General features: G+C 41.1%; 2 protein-coding genes across 4 annotated transcripts in view; one reads left to right on the top strand and one right to left on the bottom strand.

Annotated features, from left to right (window-relative positions):
* Positions 1–2,384: 2,384 nt before the first annotated feature.
* The window catches only part of PAICS (phosphoribosylaminoimidazole carboxylase and phosphoribosylaminoimidazolesuccinocarboxamide synthase), a 48,289-nt gene continuing 31,028 nt past the window's right edge, over positions 2,385–19,645 (bottom strand). For 2 of the 3 annotated variants that reach the window (XM_063135179.1, XM_063135180.1), the window contains exons 11-19: positions 14,949–14,997; positions 11,594–11,791; positions 8,926–9,104; positions 6,268–6,447; positions 6,072–6,185; positions 4,284–4,367; positions 4,015–4,195; positions 3,668–3,826; positions 2,385–2,900 (exon numbers count right to left, since the gene is read on the bottom strand). In XM_063135179.1, the coding sequence (XP_062991249.1) occupies positions 2,734–2,900; positions 3,668–3,826; positions 4,015–4,195; positions 4,284–4,367; positions 6,072–6,185; positions 6,268–6,447; positions 8,926–9,104; positions 11,594–11,791; positions 14,949–14,997 (1,311 nt within the window). In that variant the 3' untranslated portion in view covers positions 2,385–2,733. Of the gene's footprint in view, positions 2,901–3,667; positions 3,827–4,014; positions 4,196–4,283; positions 4,368–6,071; positions 6,186–6,267; positions 6,448–8,925; positions 9,105–11,593; positions 11,792–14,948; positions 14,998–15,743; positions 15,847–19,645 lie in introns of those variants that run through there. The other variant, XM_063135181.1, reaches the window with a different exon arrangement.
* The window catches only part of PPAT (phosphoribosyl pyrophosphate amidotransferase), a 53,378-nt gene continuing 49,698 nt past the window's right edge, over positions 15,966–19,645 (top strand). The window contains exon 1 of the mRNA XM_063135183.1: positions 15,966–16,213. Within this exon, the coding sequence (XP_062991253.1) occupies positions 16,086–16,213 (128 nt within the window). The 5' untranslated portion in view covers positions 15,966–16,085. The remainder of the gene's footprint in view (positions 16,214–19,645) is intronic.

Here is a 19,645-nt window from a genome sequence, read left to right as displayed (position 1 = left end):
GGCACCGGTGTCTTCAATGGCTACCTTTACCAGTTCCAACAGATTTAAGATACTGCCATTCCAGGACAGGGATAGCTTGACTACTGTGGTCCATCCCAAAATTTAGGTTGATCTGCAAGCTGCAGTTGGTTGGTAATGGGAATGCCTTATCACCAGCATACTACACCTATGCTGTGGGAACTGCACTTGCTACCTATATACTGCCAGACCAGGGTTAAAATTTTGGTAATTATTTACAAAGCCCTAAACAACTCAGGACCAGGATGCTTAAGAGATCGTTTTTTGCTCTGCTCAGTTGCTGCACTCATCAGAAGTTACTCAAGATTTCAGAGGTTCAGTCCATCATGGCTTGGCATAAGGCCTTTAGTGTCATAGTGCCCAATCCCCAGAACTACATATTCAGTAGGTGCCATCCCTTCTTTGTTTTTGGCGCCTACTGAAAACACCTTTACATTGCACAGAAATTTATTATTAGCAATTATACTGTTAAATGAGTTGCCTTTTGGTGTGGCTTGTTTTTTTTTTAGTGGTTCTGCATTCAAGTGCATTTGAAATAGAATGGAACAGCTGATAAGATTTATGGAATAAAGCCCTGGTAGTTTTGTTTTAATGATATCACTTGATAGAGGCATCTCTTCCTGAGTAAGCCTGAATCATGTTTTGGTATACTGCTGAAACTTTGAGGTCACTTTCCTTCAAATTAGAAATTTTAGAACTACTTGAGCTCTAATCACATGCTGACAGGTGGGCATGCACTCAGATTAATGTAGGTTTGTGGGATTATTTCTTGGGGCTATTTTATAAAACGCCTGTCTGTAGAGAGGTTTAAATGGAATGAGTTGCCTTAAACTTTTCTGAGGAATATTTCTGGTACAGGAGCAGGTTCAAGGAACACTGCAATTAAAATTTAGATACAGCCCCATTTGAGATCTTATTTATGGCTTTTTGGTCGACCCCTTTTAAGGAGAGTTTGAATGTTAAAATTATTTAATCTGAAAACTGCTTGCAAGAATCTTGGGCTTATTCTATCACCCCAACTCATCAAAATGTGCTTCTGCTTATTGTTACAAGGACTTCTAATTGGGCATTTGAGCCAGATACTTTCTAATTCGGGGAACAATAAATATGCAATGCTACATTGTTACTGCATTTGTATCCTCAAAAAGTAGAAGATGGTGGGTATGTTGTCCGAATGGGTATAAGTCTCACACTTAACCCATCCCAACTTTAACAAAACTTGGATTCTGCTATAGCCTTCTAAATACATTCACTAAAGACACAACAAGAGAGTTGCTCACCTCCCTGTAGTAAATCTGGACAGGCAGCCTGTGTAAACAAAGAGCTGGATATGAGAGTCTTCTTGGCCAGGTACATATACGTTCTAAAATTCTGCTTAAGAGTTTCACTACCTTGTGCATGTGGGTATAAAGGTATAATTCAATGCTGCTCTTAATTGACTCATTTACTACTGAATGCATTAACCATAAATGCTAAGCCAATACATGATAAGATCAAGTTTTTTTAGGTGATAAATGTACCACGGATAGAGGCACAATTAGTTTCTTAAACCAATCTTGGTAGAACATAGTTGACGGGCATAGCTCAAACCCTTCATTTTCATCAATAGGATTTCAAGTAGTCTTCATCAGCGCTAACTGGGCATACCAGTACTTCATTGCTAAATTATAGTCATATGCACCATCCCCGCTGCCCTCAGTAATTGGGTACTATTTCCCAAAAAAGGCCTCAAGAGGGATGAGGACTACTTCCGGAAGAGTCCCAGGCTTTCCCAAAGTAAAAAAGCCACCTTGAATGTGTGTTTTAAAGTATAAATGCTGAAAAAAATAAAATCCTTGAAGGATGAGACAAGTACAGAATAAGCTTATTAAGGTAAAATATAGCGTGGGTAGAAACCATTTTTTTCTTCAAACACATTCATGGGGATATATTTTACTACTTCACCTAATCAAAAATTCTTAGTAAGGTTGTGACTACATGTGATACTGTGAAGTTAAATGTTTTCCTGCTTTATTTATACTATTAAAATAAAAACAGTACACTAGTGAAAGCTGTTCCTATTCCTAGTTGTGGTAACTTAGTTTTTGCATTTCTTCCCCCTCGCCCCTGAATACAAGTAATTCTGCACCTTCTCTAAATTACTCCTTCTCTTTTCCAATAGCTAAATAAACCACTAGTTTTGGGGAGGACGCCTTCTGTTAACCTATACTGTAAATTTCCATCATACCATTTTGAGATATGGCTGGCCTTTCATATACTGGTACCATGTAAAATTTGTTTTCAAACAAAACTAAGGTTAAAATGAACCGCCCAGGGAGCTTCAGCTATTGAGCAGTATAAAAATGCAATAAATAAATAATAAAATCTAAAGTTATTGCTAGCTTTTTAATATAAACTTTAGGAGAATCACACGGACTTATTCTGTACAAGATTACAAATCAATGCAGATAACCAGTTCTGTTTGACAAGCCATCAAGATAGATCAGTAAGAACTATTCTATCGTAATACTGATATCACTTTGCTTTTGCTAAGTTCTACTATTTCCAGAAAGCCAGAGTTTAGTCTTCAGTAGTTTAGATCACTTGCAAACTTATTTCTTTGCTAATCTTTATGGTAAGAATTATAGGAAGAACTTCCTGATAGGTTAGAGTTCTTGTCTTAGAAATGACATGCCAAATTCTGGTGGCTAATACAGCAATGGTTTAAAAAGCCATCTATAAAGTGTATTCTCTCATCTTTTTGTCAGCTTGCTTCAGGGAGATCCATGTATTCAACATGCTTGACCGCAACTTAGCCCAGATGAAATGGTTATTCAACCCAAAAATCTGAGCAGCAAACTGGGCAGCACCTTCAGGTGAAAGAATTGTGGAACAGCCAAGACCTGCATAAATGGAAAAGGATAGTTTCAACCGTTACTCTCAGTGTTGCAGTTGCTATCAATTTATTTATAAAGCACCACTAACATATTAGTTTCATAAAAAAATCCAAATTTCCCTCCACTGATCTTACAATCTTAGATGTTGGGGAACACACAAGAGAATGTGGTGAGGGAGAGGGAAGGAATGACTCCAAGTTAAAGCATTTACATATATTTAATTCCCAAACATAACCATGTTTTTAAGGGGTTGACTGAGGCTTCACAGGAAGTATAAGTTTGGAAATACTAAATCTCCAACCACTAGAGGCCAGTACAACACTTTTCAAGTTTGTGCTGGTCTCATACGAAAAACCTACTCTAAAGAGTCAGTCTGTATTGTTTTAGCCAAACAGTGAGGTCACATGTACTGTGCACTTAGAATCTATAGTTATACAAAATGGAGGCTCTGAAAAGCTCCACTTTCCTATTAATGTTTTGAGCCCTTGTACCTAGACATTTTGAGAATTTGCTGGAAGTATCTGGCAAATGCTCAAAGTATGGTCTCTATGAAATAGGTTCTCCTGACTCCACCATAGCTCCTACTTCTTGCTGACCTATCTTTCCCTTTCCAGACCCCAAATACTCCTTGGCACAAGCCATAAACTCTACAGAGGGATTAGGGTGTGCAATTTATTTGCAGTTAGAATCAGAGTTCAATTTTTGACAAAGTGCTAGTGTGATTATGATTTGAAAATAATTTGGTTCCTACGTGTTCAAGGACAAGAGCTTACCACTAGGCAGCCTCAGCGATGACCATATGTCCTGAGCACCCCAATCTGCAGAGAGTGGAGGACAGTTGACAACAGGATATGCAGTATTTCCAGACATCACAGGTCCCAAGCCATTGCTTCTCCCAGCCACTGCTACAAACACTGTAGGAATTCCATCACCTGATAATACACAAAAATGTATAGTATCAAATGCCAAGAAAAGCCAACTAGTTCTATATCATAGCTTCTCATTAATTTTCTATTATAAAGGAATATTTTGGGAGATAGCAGGAGTAGAGCAGCCATTGTAATTAAATTATTTTGCTGAAACAGGAGTAGGTTTTACACAATGGATCAAGATTAATTACCTTCATATTCAGCTTTGATTCTCAGTGTCTCATCAGGTCCTTTGTGAGCAGAGGTCACTCGTAAATCACAAGGAACACCAAAGTTTCCACACGCCTTTTTAATTTTTTCACAGTGACCAAGATCTGAAGTTGAGCCCATGAGTACAACCACCCTGCCTTGGCTCTGGGGTTTCAGCAACAGCTAGCAGAAAGGAAAGTCAAAGGGCAGTTTATGAGTATTTGAAAGAGGGAAAAATGATTATCTGTCTCATGTTTGTTGGTGCCAGTACCTCCACTCTTTCAGCCACCCATTCAAAGTTTCTCTTCACCATCTGCAGTGCTTCAGGAGTCACTTCTTTGAGATCACGGTAAGACTAAAACAAAAACAAAGAAAGCCCATTGCATATATAACCTATAAGATGAATCTATTTCATTCCTAAGCAAGCAAAAAGTTTCACCGAGAAACTCACACTGTTTTGTACAACAGGTGTCATTGTGTGAGCAACAACAATGCAGTTTAACAGTTGCTCATGAAGCCACAGTTCTAAAGCTCCCGAAGTTGTCCTTATCACTCAGAAGCTGGGCCTTAGGCTGTACAGGATCTCTGTGATATGAAAGAAGTTAAACCAGTGGCTAGGAGAACCATGAGATCTGTTCAGGCCTACTATAAGTTCCATGAAAAATGAGCTCACACTATGCATATACAGGGACACAAGGCTATGTAGCAGCACAGGACCAACATGCTCTAAAACAGGAATCGGCAAACTTCAGACTTATGGGATCTACATTTGGTTTTTTACTAGAACTCCAAGGTCCACTAACAGGAGCCCAGGTGCAAAGCAGTTACAAGGGTGTGTAGATACATGCTAAAAAAAAGAACATTATTTGTTATAAACATTTACATACCACCTTATTTGCTTAAAAAAGCCATCAAGGTGATGTTATTTATCTATTTATTTATTTATTTATTTATTACATTTCTATACCGCCCAATAGCCGGAGCTATTGGAACAGGGTGCCTCTGAGCACATGCTCAGCCCAGGAATTTGTGACCATTACCAAGCTCACAAGTCCTTTCCAAACCCCACTCTCTTCTTTTTCAGCAATCTAATATAGGGAAAGAAAACTTTTCACTTGTTTAACAATTGTGAGCCAAAAACCCTTGCATCTACTGGGGCAGATTTGGGGATTGTACTGGGAGCTGACAGCAAAAAAGACAGAAGTCCTGTTGTACAAGTTGACTTCTGCTTATGTGACATTGGATCCAGCCCATTGTCAAGAGTGGGCTGGTTTGCAAGATCGCTGCAGCCCACCATGGGTTATTTAACCGATGGTGAGGCTGTGGTGCATGCAACAACTATTTTGAATATGCCACCCTCAATGACCCATAACCCCTGTGGAAACTAGGTTGCATATGCAAGCCCCACTCAGGGGTTGTCATGCAAACCCAACCAACATGAGTTATGCAAGGGTTAAATAACCCTTGCATAAACTACGGTCTGTTTTGGGGTTATATGAGGATTGTTCAACAGTTGCATAACCCACACATGTATGACAAGCTTCGAGCAAGGATTGCATATGCAGCTTGCCACCTGCAGCCTTCCACAGGTGCGTTTTTGTCATGCTAGACATGACGCTCTTGTCTTTTTGAAACTTTTGTTTAAACAGTAAAAGAGCTCCCAACTTTGAGCACTTAAGTGTGTTGGCTTTAGGTTGATTCCAGGCTGCTGAAATCACTAAAAGCCTGGCCACCCTGGGCAGCCTCCTTTTGCTGAAATCACTACTACAGAGTTACTTAATTGGTCCCACCTTGACCTCCCTGCCTAGCCACTCTCAGCAGGAGCTCCTTGTACTCTTTAACCATGCACTATGGAGTCCAAGCATGGGGAGGGGTTCCACCTCCCTTTAAAGCCAGAGTACTCCAGGTTGTGAAACTGCAGGAGAGACAGTTTGCATTGCAGCGGTGGAGGAGAGAGAGACCAGAAAACTAGAGTTGGTTTAGGCAACTATCCCTCTGAAATCTGCAATATTTGCCAAACTTTAGCTCAGCTAAAAACTGACAGAGTGCATAGAATTACCTGTTTGTCTTTCTGCTGTTTTCTGTCTCCAGCTGGCCACAATCTCCAAGAATCGTTATCAATGACATCAGCAAGAACAATCTCTTTTGTAGCTACATTAACACCAAACTCAACCTAAAAATGTCACAACAACAACAACATTATTTCACACTGCCAATTTTCTTAAGTTCAAAAGTTCTGATGTAATTTCTTATACCTTCATGTCAACTAAAGTACAGTTCAGGGGCTGCCATGCTCTTTCAAGTATTTCAAAAATCGCTCGAGTAGACTGGGCCATAATATCAACTTCAGTTCGTCCAATTTCAAGGCCAGCAAACTGGAACTTCACTTCAATGAGTTGTTCTTCAGACCATTGTGGATCATTTGCTGCATCATCCTGGGAAACAAGAAGCAAGATTTCAATGGGAATAATTTACATTTTCACCAAGCATCAAGTTTAAATTTCTATTTTAATGGGGGGGGGAATCATTTCAAAAAGTTATTATACAAATGCATAATTTCCAAAATTACATGGTGCCTACTTTATTAGCAATTGTGGGCTTGAAAACCAAAGGAAGTTTTCAAAATGCACAAGTACTTTCCTATAAAAAATATATGCCTAAGATTTAAGGCAACTTTTACAGAACTATGTATTAGGTTTTAACCACAATGTTTATCTCACTGAGACCAAAATCAGTATGAGAATGTCACCAGAAAGCAAACTTCCACCACCATTTTGTGTGTTCGCTTACAGGTGCCTTGGATCAAAAGGTTCCATTTTTCCTGCGAAGTTGAGCTAGAGGAAACCTAACTAATCAGAGCAAATTAAGCTTGAAAAAACCATGCCAAATACCTCTATTGACATAGAGGGGGCCCTCCTGATATGTGCAAATGTAGGACATCCAGAGCACATTAAATGCTCTACCTTCTTCCAGTTCTAAACTTATTATTTCCCTACAGCACCACTCTATTAATTAGCTATAGAGAGTCCTGAGATTATCAGTAGATTTTCAAAGACGTATAACAAAGTCCATTACACATCCAGATGCTAGTCTTACGTTGATCAATCATTTCTTTAGGTTCACCCAGAAATCACTCAGGACTATCCCACACTTGACTGTGAGTCTCATCACCCAAGTCTATTTTTAGTGCCTTAAATTTGCTTTTTTCCCTCCTCCCTCCCAATCCCCATTCATTTTGTGTCATGCTTTTTTAGATTGTAAACCTTTGGACAGAGACTGTCTGAAAAATTATTTTTGTAAGCCACCTTGAGAGCCTTTTCTGGCTAAAGGGTGGGATTGTTTTTGTGAACTGCCCAGAGAGCTTCGGCTATTAGGCGGTATAAAAATGCAATAAATAATTAAATAAATAAATAAATAAAAATAAAAGTGCTTAAATAAATAAAGTCTACAACTGTCCTGGAACACCAAGATTTTCTGCCATTCCTCTTTTCCCTCAAATTTCCCTTTTCCCTCTCAAGTCCTTTATTAATTTTGTTCTTTATTGGTTTTGCTGGCAATGTTCTGCCTGATTAGGTTTTGCAACTCCCAGGCCCGCTCAAGCACCACACTTTCAGTAGACTCTACCTGGCAAATCCTTGCAATGGCCAAGGAATGCTTCTACTTTCTACCCTTTAGATTACTCTGATGGCTTGGATCACCACACTCTTTCCAAGTGTTTGACAAAGAATAATGGAAGGACAGGAACATTTCTCTCCAACTGCTTTTCAAACTGATCCCCGTCTTCTGTTTCTCCTCTGAAGTTGAAGTCACGGTGCACAACCACAGAGCACAATTCACAACCACCACCCCTCTCCATTCCTGGAAAGCCTTCAACAGTGCAATTGCTATTTTCCTATACTTATTTTTCTGGAAAATAAAACTTAATTTTCAGGAAAATACCTGATCTCATCTTTGTTGCTCCCCCAGTACCTTTTGTGGGTACTTTGCTACCTTGACTAAACAATTCCTGTTCCACATGCTTGGCTCCTTTGTATTTTTGCTAGAATGCTGGTTTATTGGCCAAACAAGGCAGCATCCTGTCTTCAAATAGGACAGAGCCAGATTTGCAGGCGGAAGCAGTTCTCCTAGCACACCTTTGAGCTAGCCCCACCCAATCATTCATGTCCCAGAAGGGCTTATTCCTTGAACATGGAAAGTAGTCTGTATGCTTGTTTGGTGATGTGTATCTTGAGAAAGTGTAACAAAGCATTTAAAAGAACTTCTGTAGAAGCTTTTTAATTTCACCCTTTGATAACATGTGAGTGCCTGGTAAACTAAGAATCTAAACGACATAATTTAAAATAGTCAGTTTAGGGGTAGGGCGTGGTGTGTAGATTGGATTTGGTAATTTGTGTTAATCATTGTCTCCTGTATAATTTGCCTGATTCAGTATTTAATTTTTAAAAAATGTATTTCCAACTACTTAAGGATGCAAAAGCCCCCAAAAGCTTCTAGGAAAGAAAAGGTCGTTAAAATTCCTGGGTGCAGAATTTCATTTTCTATTGAAAGGCTGATGTGTCAGCAAGTTATATACTTGTAACAAATCCTTTTTTTTTCCATAGAAGGCTAATTGTAAAATGAACAATAAAAGCTACCATCACAATGGTTAAGCGGTTTTCCAGCACACAGAGAATTAACATGACATGTTTACACACACACACACACACCTCCCTCTCTAGCCAAGCAGAAACTTCTTGCTAAATATTGCTCTCCAGAGGAAAAATACATATCTTTGGGTGGTTTATTTCAGGATGTTTAGCTTTACCCAAGTGCAAGAATTAGTCTAGGCTTCAGGCTTTCCAACAGGGATACAAGTATCAGTTGATGACATCTCCTAAATGGTATCACAGCTACGTTACACCAGTAGTACCCACCTTATAAAACATCTCAATTTTAGGAGGATTAAATCTGTAGCCTTCCTCAACACCAGGATTTCTTTTCAGGAAAGAACCTGTAGCAATTCTTCTACAAACCCACTCAATCGGAATCATTTCACAGTGAGCAGCTATAAACGCTGTGTCGCTCTGTTTTCTCACAAAAGCAGTTTTGATTCCTGGGGAAAAAATATTTTAGTCTCATGACTGAAACACACGTCTGAATTAACAGTTAGGAAATCAGATAATATATAAAGTGCTTTGAATGGCTGAAATATTAATGCAAAGGCAGAATCAGGATTTTGGAAAGCCAAATTCATTTTAGAACAGCCAATGCTGTGCATTTTTCAGTTTCTTTGGCCAGAAGTAAGGTATTGTACCATGTTATATCCTACTGCCCAAGTTTCCAGTGGGGTCTCTTCAGTATCATCAGTGGTAGTGGAGAACATAATAAATAAGTATGTTATGTGACTGTCTTTGATGACTGACAAATTTGAGCATTACTTTTACATAGGTATTTCCCCCCAGAAATGCTGATCTCGTGAACTTGAAAGTGATTCCAAGTGCTCAAAATCATTACATAACACTCTGTAGATATCTCATCTTACTAGGTAGAGGTTGCAGTCCAGGTATGGCAACTTGTGACCCTCCAGATGTTTGGGCCTACAACTTCCATCAGTTCTAGCCAATGGTGAGGGATCATGGGAATTGTAGGCTACAACATTTGGCGGGTCACAAGCTGCCTATCCCTGGGTAGTCACACTAAAGGTGGTATCAAATAGGGGCTGTGCACATGCAGCCAGCCAGCCTGTGCACAGCCCCACCGGTCCAAGCCCATGCATGACTGTAATTTAGTGCTTCTGGGGGCAAGCTCCAACACTCGTTTCAGGAAGGGGCAATGTTATAGCATGGCCCCTATTGGATACCACCCTAAAACTACAAAATAACCTCTGTGATTTTCCAATACCAAAAAAGAAAAGAAGTTCTGTTACACAGCCTTTTTACACAGGATTAAATTTATCGTGGTTTGGAAGAATAGCTTTAGTAAAAATGAAGATATTAACAAAGGTAAATATTTTGTGTTTAGAATGTTACCAATAAGAATATCTGAAAAAGAGATTAAAAGTTGGCAAAATATTTTAAATAATTTTTGTAATGGGGATAGGAAAACGAGATTAAATAAAAAAGGTGGTATTTAACACAAAAAAGGAGGATTAGGACTCCCAAATATAAAATTATATTACGTAGCTAATAGACTAAGACACATAGTAGAAAGTATGTTAGGAGTAGGAGACTTAAGTTGGTTGGAGGATAGAAAAGGAATGGACAAAGATTGGAAATTGGAAAATATATATTTTTAGAGAATATAATAAAAAATGGGGGGAAGAAATAGAGAACCCCTTTCAAAGAAATCACTGGGAAATATGGTGGGTATATAAAAAGGATTTACTTCCAAGTATCTCCCCAATAACACCAGTGATAATGTTAGGAAATTTTCCAGGGAACCTAAAAGATAAATTGGGGAAAATTTTAATAGAGAGGGATATAATGAAGCTATAAAATTGATTAAGGAGGATGAACACTCGAGAAGAATTAGAAGGGGTATTAAAGGAGAAGAATTTATCGTGGTTAAATTATTATCAGTTAGAACAGTGGACAAAGAAATGGTTAAAGGACAACAGAGAGTGTAGAGAAATGACAAAATTTGAGGAGTTGATTTTAAGGAGAGAAGTTGAGAAGGGGGAAAATAAAATGATAAAAGGTTTAACGAGTGAAATATATAGAATATTGGTTGGGAAGGGGGAGTCAGAAAATATGGGCAAGATGGTGTAGGAAACGGACTTGAAGGTACAAATAGGGCAACAGATTTGGGAGGGAATATGGAGACAAGGAGTGTTGAGAAACATGTCAGTGAGGATAAAAGAGAATTACTGTAAGATTATATGGAAGTGGTATCTAACCCCGGTAAGATTAAATAAAATAAATAAGATGAACTCAGCAAATTGCTGGAGAGGATGTCAAAAAAAAAAGAAAAAAAAGAAACATATTTACATATGTGGTGGGAATGTGAATTTGTTCAAAAATTGTGGGAAATGGTATTTAAAGAGATAAAAGATATTGTTGGAATGGAGATTGAAGAGACAACTATAGTGGCATTGCTATCATTATATGGAGAATTAAATTGTAATAAAGAAACGAAAGAACTGATAACGAATTTGCTGACAGCAAGGTTGATCATATCTAGGAACTGGAAGGTACAAGGAGATTATCATGTCAAAGATTGGTATAAAGAGATTTGGGATATTGCTATAAATGATAAATTGACATGTAATATAAAAGTAAGAAGAGGGATAACAAAAACGATTAATTTTGAGGGAATCTGGAATCAGTTCCTAGAATATGCATTATTTAAGGGGAGTGGAAAACCACCTCCAGAAGAAACAATGAGATTTTGGAAACAGGAATAGATCCCGGGGTGGGGGGGGGGTGCACTTTATGTTATGGGATGATGTCAAAATATTAAATTAGAGATGTTATAAGGTCATTCAATTCTATGTATTATGATTTTAATTTGTAAAAAATAATATATTCTTTTGTTACTGTATTGATGTATGTTTAAGTTTAATAAAAAAAAAAAAAAACAGCCCCACAAATTCCCACTACTTACCAGCTTCCTGAAGCAACTGAAACACACAACTTGTTGTTGTATTTGAGATGGCAGCCTTCCCTTCCATAAGATCCTTTCTAGCTGCATTTCCAGCTGTTATCTGGTCCTTTGATTGAAGCAGAACACATCCTGGGAGGTTTGGCAATTCATAAACCTCTTTTGTTTTCCCCTCATTTATTTTTTTGCCTAGTTTAAGTTCTGGAGGTGAATGAAAAAAATCAGTTTAAGTTGTTAGGTTTTGCAAGCGGCTTTGAGATGTGCATGCATTTGTAGTACTTAGTATATCGTTTTAACTAGAACAACCATTAAACTTAAAAATCTGTCACAGAGCAATCTTATACATGCTTACTCACAAGGTTCCAGTATATTCAGTGTATCTTACTCCCAGGTAAGTGTGTAGAGGATTACAGCCTCAATCTTTCTATTGTCTGCCATTCAACTTTTAATTTTAAGAGAGATGCAAATTGGATACCAAAGGTCCCAATTCAATAAATGTACTTGCGCATTTCATGGTAAGATTAGGTACAACCAGAGTTTTAAGTTACAATGTGCTAAAAAGAAAAACAAACTAACAAGAGGCTACAAGAGGCTACAAAGATATTGTATGGAACAAGAACTTGGCAAATCTTGCTTATATAGAATAATTCCACTAATTCCACCTTTAATATAATATGTTGTACATGGGGCTGCCTTTGAAGACAATTCAGAAACTACAAATTAATCCAAAATTCAGTTGCAAAGGTGTTAAATAGGAATGGATGTTAAGATCATACTACACCTGTGCCTCACCAATTACATGGGTTCCCAGGCTCTATTCAAAGTGCTGGAAGCCATGAGGACTACCAGAGAGAATATTGTACAAGTAGTCAGGCAGTTCTCCCTAGTTTTAATGTTGTTGTTTAGATTTGTTCTATTATAATTTCAGCTTTTTGTAAATTGCCCTGGGAACCTGTTGAAGGGTAAGATATAAAGCCCATAAATAAGTTATCCTACATTCCAGTAGCAAACTCATTCTCCTATGACACCACCAACACAGCAGGAAGGAGAAACCCCGTGGTTTGCAACAGTACAAAAATAACTGCCCAATGAAGACTGAATACACTGTACACTGAAACATTTGTAGGTCTTAATTGGATGTTTTATAAACAAATAAACAATTAGCAATAGTTTATTTCAATTACTTTGACTCAATTAGCAATAGTGAAAAGATCCAAGACTAATAAGAGAAAACATGCAAACCTCAGGCAGATTGTCATATATATGACAATCACGTCCATGTCATGGCACATAATCAAATTACAAATATTTGCAGCTTCCCCAGCACATGCATACAAAAGTGTGGAAGAGACATAGGGAGTCACCACATGCACAAAAATTATATGCCTTTTTTCCTGTGCAGAAGTTTTGAATAAGTATATTGTGGGTGACAGCTTCAGACAATGAAAAAGAAGCAACTGAAGTAAGTCCCTCTCACAAAAGCCAGAACTACACACTGCATGCAGAACAAGGTGGTAGTCTCACTTCAGACTATAGTTATAAAATATTTTTGAATGCTTCTCCATTTAAGGAACTGCCTAGAAGTATAACACCTTAGCCGTAATACTTACAACTCACCTCTCTACTAGCTGTACTAGTTCTTACTTTTAAACAGCGGGGTTGCTAGGTGGGCCGAGAATGAACACCCCAGTGTCTGAGGAAGGATCTACACTACTGCTTTATAATAGTATTGAAGTGCACTGACAACTGTTGGGCCATGACACATTCCATATACTGTTTTCAAACCGCTTTCATAGTGTTATATCCTGGTTGGTTGGTGTAGATCTGGCCTGAGTATCCATTTTTCTCAGCATAATTGCCATGCAGGGGATGATTTTCAAGGGGAATTGGAGCCAGGGAGAGAAGAGTTACCCATCCTGCAATCCCCCCAACAATAAAACTTGGGAGGGGGCAATTTTCCTCCAGGAGGGAAAGAGAGAAAAAGAAGTGGGATAAAGGACAGAGAGATGGGGTTAGGAAGAAAAATATTTTTATTGTCCTCCTCAATGTTAAATGATCTTGACAGAATGTTTTCCTCGAGGCACCACAAGTATGTGCTTGTCATGCGTGTGTGTGTGTGTGTTATGACACCTCTCTACATGTCTTCCTGCCCAGTATCGTGGCGTAGACTTAGTATGAGGCTTTCTAACCTGTTCTGCTTATGCTATTCTGTGTGTGTGTATGTCTATAGGTGTGTGTTGGGGTTGGGCAGGGGGATTAATGTGTCTACACCACGTGGACAACCCCAGAAACGGCAGAATTGAGAAAGAGAGCCCATTCTCCCACTATCACCACCCTGCCCCTGCTGCCTCTTTCTCCATTTCCCCCTCCATGCTGTCCAATCATTGTTCTGTCCTCCCTACCCCACCCCACCCCACCCTCTGATGCCAAGCCTGCTTCTGCCTTCCAGTCTCCCCACTAACCTTCCCAATCTCCTTCCTCGCACCACCTCCTAATGAGGATTTTGTATATACGCACCTTCAATGGAATTGTGCACTACTTTATTTTATTTTTAATTTAATTTATGGAGGTAATTATGACTGATGAATGGGTAACTAATTGAAGGCGTAGTGCTAATGTTTTGGAGCAGGATCCAGGTAAAGATTGGGAAATTAACGGGGGGTGAATACTTGATCTACCCTTGTCTTGCTTTTGGAATAGCACTGTCAGATTTTATTTTATTTTTGAAAGTCCATTTTGGTGCAAAAGGTACGGTTTTTAGGGGGGTGTATGGCAGAGAGAAGTGCTTATAAACAAAAAACAGCCATCCCCCCTTTTTTTGTTGCATTTCTTCATTTCTTCTTCCTCTTCAGTTACAATTAAGAACATCAGAAGTGCCCTGTTGGATCAGACCAAGGGTCCATCTAGTCCAGCACTCTGTTCACACAGTGGCCAACCAGCTGTCGACCAAAGTTCCCACAAGCAGGACATGGTGCAACAGCACCCTCCCATCTAGGACTGGGTGCAAATTATTTGAAGAGATTAGTTTGAGTTTTTTTAAAAAAGGAATTGAATGGCCTTCCGTCCTCTGAAATTGAATTTAATCCTAGTAATTCCTTTTAAATGCCTGGGCCTGAATCTTTTAAAGTGCTGAACAACACTTCTGCTTGCAAGAGGGCTTAAAAACCAACAACAAGGGGCATTAAAGGCGTGATACCCTTTAAGTGATAGGTCACCAACAGTCCACCCTCTAATTGCATGACGCGTGTAGAACCCTAGTTCAGGGGCCAAGAGACGGGCGCGGTGACGGCGCCTGCAACGCCTCACCTCAGTCTAACTTTTCTGGGAGTCGTGTGCAAACGCGGGCGAAGTCACTCACCTGAACGTATCGGGGCCATTGCAGCGACGGAAGCGACAGCCCGAGGCGCCTGGAAAGCACAAAGAGGCGTTAGCACGCGCCAGACCCAGGGCAGCAGCAGCAGAATCCGGTGGGACAAGCCTGCGCGGGTCCAAGAGGGAGGAGACCGAGAACGCGCGCCAGCCGGGGTGCCGAAGCAGCCGCGGGGCTGCGTAAGAAGGGGGACGGCGGAAGGGGCTGGCAAAGTGGGGTGGCGAGCAGCTGCGAAGCCCGCCAATAGCCACCGCTCGCGGAGGGGTTGCGCCACTTAAAACACACACCCGCGGACACATTCTCCCCCCCCCGCCTGCCCCCGCCCCCGCCCGAAGTGGTTAAGCAAACCCCACGGCTGCCGTTCCTCCAATCTGAGGCAGGCTTCCACCAACACCCCTCGTTCTTCTCCAACTCCTCCCCGATCTTCCGAACAGCAGCGGCAGCAACTTTTAACTCTACGTCCCTCCTCCCTCGGGCGAAAGAAAGCAAAACTTAAACCCCACCCGGGCCTCATCTCATGGCGAACAGTTCCCTCCGTCCGCTTTCCCAATCCTATTTCACGCCACCTCCCCTCGCCCTTCTCTCCATCTCCGGCAGCGTCTGGCTGGCTCAGCGGATCCCTCTCCGCGGTCCTCCTAGAACCTCTTTCGCGCGCGCTACAAAAGGGCCAAACTTTCCCTCAGACCCGTCCAGAAGCTGCAAAAAGTGCAACGCACCAAGCACCTCGGGGGTGGGGTGGGGTGGGGTGGGGGGGTTGTTGGTAATTTCTGACATAGAACTAACTTTGTTTCTCTGAAGGGTTACGAAGTAGCCTCCGAAAAGCGACCTCTTCCCTTTGCTTCCGCGCGCTCTGAGAAAGGCACAAGGCGTGCAGCTCGGCGCAAGGACGACCACGCTCTTCGTTTACCCAGGAAGTTTAACCAGGCAGTCCCCACCCCCTCCCCAAATGTGTATGCATACATGTAAATGAGGGAGGCGAGGGGTGGGAGTAAGGAAACTCGCGCCGCCGCCAACGCTTCAAGCCATCCTCCTCCCTCTCCCCCACAAACCCAGGCGGCGGCAGGAGTAGCAGCAACAACAACAGCAGCAGCAGCTGCAATAGCAACACGTGTTTGCTCGGGCACCATGGAATTCGAAGAGTTAGGGATCGGCGAAGAGTGCGGCGTCTTCGGCTGCATCGCCGCGGGCTTGTGGCCCACGGAGCTGGACGTGCCCCATGTGATCACGCTGGGTCTGGTGGGGCTGCAGCACCGGTAAGGTTTGGGGAGGTGGGGGATTGGTTGGAAGGCCGGATCGCCGGTCGCGGGGACGCGATGTGCGTGTCAAAACTTCGAGAAGGACCCTATGAAGGTTGGAATACTGTATAGTAACTTGTGGGGAGATAGTTCCGAGTACACGTGCATAGGATACGGCTGCACCGAGAACTACAGGGAGGGGAGTGAACCTGTAGCCCCATGTTGTACACGTGTATTCAGTAGGATCTGTTTCCAAGCTCAATAGCACTTATTAAAGATGTATTGGACTGCAACTCCCAGCATTCCCCCAACCAATCATGCTGCCTGGAGGATGCTTAAAATTGTAGTCGAACGCATCTGTAGCCTGGAGGGCACCTGGTTGGGGAGAGCTGGTGCAGAGGCTTGCAGCTTTAGGTCCTTGCATTTTGCTGCTGTTTGCTCAGCCACTGATTTGGTGTTAATTGGTATGTTGAGGGTAAGTTTAAAGGGCAGCCCTATACAGAAGATCCTAATACTTCTGCAAACTTTAGGATGAGCACAATTGATCCTGGTCAAAGTTTGTATGTACATCGTTAACTAACCAATGCTGACACCAAATCTACTCAGCATCCAAATCTTATGACTGCAATATTCAGAGTTGTATGATCTTATCAGTCCAGCCAGGTACAGATCCCATAGAATAGCTAAACACATGGAACAATTTTGGTTTCTTAGTAGGCTAGCTCATTCTATTACATTTTTGGGCCCAAGCAGTTTTGTGGGCTATTTCATTTTACATGTACATACAACCCCAGTGCAAGAACTGGACTTCTTGTTGCATGTACATACCTATATGATAAAATAGCTACCTGCATGATCTTCACCAGCAATACTAGTTACACACCCACAGGTGTAGATAAAATGTTATATGCCTTTACTATCCATTCAGGATAGGATGGTCAAAGAAACATAGGAAGCTGCCTTATACGGAGTTAGACTATTGGTCCATCTAGCCCAGTATTAGCGACACTGACAGCCAGGGGCTCTCAAGCGTTTCAGGCAGGATTCTTTCATCATCCTATCTGTAGAAGCCGGGAATCTAATCTGGGACCTTCTGCATGGAAAGCATGTGCTCTAATACACTGAGCTATGGCCCCACCCCAATCATGATTTCAGCATGGGGATGATACGTTAGTTCATTGCACCACAGCAAGAAGTCTTCTGTTGGTTGAAACAGGGGCATGTCTGCCTCATGGTTAGTGGCCTATGTTGGTGCAATACATTTGCTCTCACTGATCTGTAGGAAAGCTCCAAAGCAAGATGCAAGGGTGACCTCCTCCCACATTTGCCCAGCAAAATCTGTGACGAGTTCCTCATTTGGAAGAGCTTTATGTGTTTAGCCAGAGGCTGACAATGGGTGCCCCCAGCCAGCATGACCAATAGTTGGGGGTTATGGGAGTTGTAGTCCAAAACACCTGGAGGGCACCATGTCCTATCCCTGGTTTAGGCTATATACTGGCCTTACATCAGCCTTCCTCAACCAGGTCATCCAGTTGTGTTGAGCTACAATTCCAGTCAGCACTGCCAATGGCTTGGAGGAAGGCTGGTCCTCATGGTCTCTTTCCTATTTCTTTTGCCTTCTAAAAGTTCTAACTATATAAATAGGGTGAGCGTATGGAAAGGAGGACAGGGCTCCTGTATCTTTAACAGTTGTACTGAAAAAGGAATTTCAGTAGGTATTATTTGTATGCATACAGCACCTGGTGAAATTCTTTCTTCATCAAAACAGTTAAAGCTGCAGGAGCCCTGCCCTCTTTTGTATCTGGTTAAAAGGGCAGGGCTCCTGCATCTCTAACTGTTGTGAGGATGAGGGAATTCCACCAGGTGCTGTATGCATACAAATAACACCTGCTGGAATCCCCTTTTCAATACAATTGTTAAAGATACAGGAGCCCTGTTCTCCTTTTCATATGCTCATTCTATTATTTATTATATACCTATTCGTATTCCAACTCAGATCACCTGCAAACTCTTTACTTAGAGGTTGGTCCTCATTCCTTCACACCTAGTGGACTAGCTGGAATGGGGTGGGAAACGCAGTTACCAGTTGTGAAAAAAATAGCAACCTTAATTCTAAAGCCTTCTACCAGGAAGTAAGGAGGTACTTCCTGTTTAAGGAGGTACTTCCTGTTTAAGTGTTGTTGCTCAACCTTTGCAATCCTATTCATATTCACTGAGGAGTAAGCGCTATCAAACTTAGTTCAACATACCGCTAAGTAAAAATGGATAGGACTATGCTTCACATCTCTCCTCAAGACTTGCTTAATCAAAGACTTACTAAACCAGTTTAGGGCACAATCCCATGCATATTTGGACAGGAAAAAATCCTAGAACTCCCAGCATTTCCCATTCAGTCATGCTGACTGGGGAATGCTGAGAGTTCTAGGATTTTATTCTCTGCCAAAAAATGCATAGGATGCATAGCATGGCTGGCTGGGGAATGCTGGGAGTTGTAGGACTTTTTTTCTCTAAACAATCAATGGATTATGCCTTTAGTCTAACCTAATCAGGGATGACTCAAGACCCAGAAAATAATATTGAAATGGTGGTAAAAATATATATCTAACAATACATTAAATAGTTGATTACTGTTGCTCTTTAATACTACCCCAAAACCTGCAGCCTTGCACAAGTTGCAACACCTGAATGAGAGATCTGTCCCTGCATCGCCCTTCCATAACTGCCCGAGCCTTTTCTCTCATCCTATTAATTTATCTCTATTACCCTCTCGCCCAACTTCTGTCATCAATTTACTGTATAGTCTATGGTAACTTGGCAGGTTCATCCAGCATATATATCTAGACTACATAAAGACTGTGTAGAAGATTTATGCTGGATCAGACCAAAGGTCTATCAGTCCTGCTTTTCATTCTCATAGTGGCCAACTAGTTGTTCATAGGAAGCCCACAAGTAGGACATGAGTAAAGTAGCACCGTTCCACTTCTGTTCCCCAGCAACTGGTGATCAGAGGCAACTGATACTGGCAGTAAAATATTGTTGTCATGACTAGTAGCCTCTGATAGCCTCGCGTGCCACTGTGGAGCTTCTGGCGTGCCACTGTGGAGCTTCTGGCTTATGTTATGCCAGAGGTCCTCACTATGTCCAAACTGGGGAACTCAAGCTTAATGTCTGTCAACAAATGAGGAAAATAAACCTGTGTGTAGTTTTATCTATAGTACCTGATTAGACAATGAATATTATAAGGAATGCCTTATGAGGCCACAAAGTAAAATGTAAAGGCATAATCCAATGAGAGTTAAGCCTTTTTAAGGCCTGATAGTGGATAGTTAAATAAAAGCCATTCTCTTCTGAATGCACAGTGCCTTGAAATAACTTAGAATGGGGACAAGTTATGAGTTGCCTGACTCTAAAAATCTCATAGCTGTTTAAATGCCATTGAAATGAATAGCT

The sequence above is a fragment of the Elgaria multicarinata genome, chromosome 10 (genome assembly GCF_023053635.1).
Source record: "Elgaria multicarinata webbii isolate HBS135686 ecotype San Diego chromosome 10, rElgMul1.1.pri, whole genome shotgun sequence".
In the NCBI taxonomy this organism is placed as follows: Eukaryota; Metazoa; Chordata; class Lepidosauria; order Squamata; family Anguidae; genus Elgaria; species Elgaria multicarinata.
The sequence above is the reverse complement of the archived record's forward strand: the minus strand, read 5'-3'. Positions and strand labels throughout refer to the sequence as shown.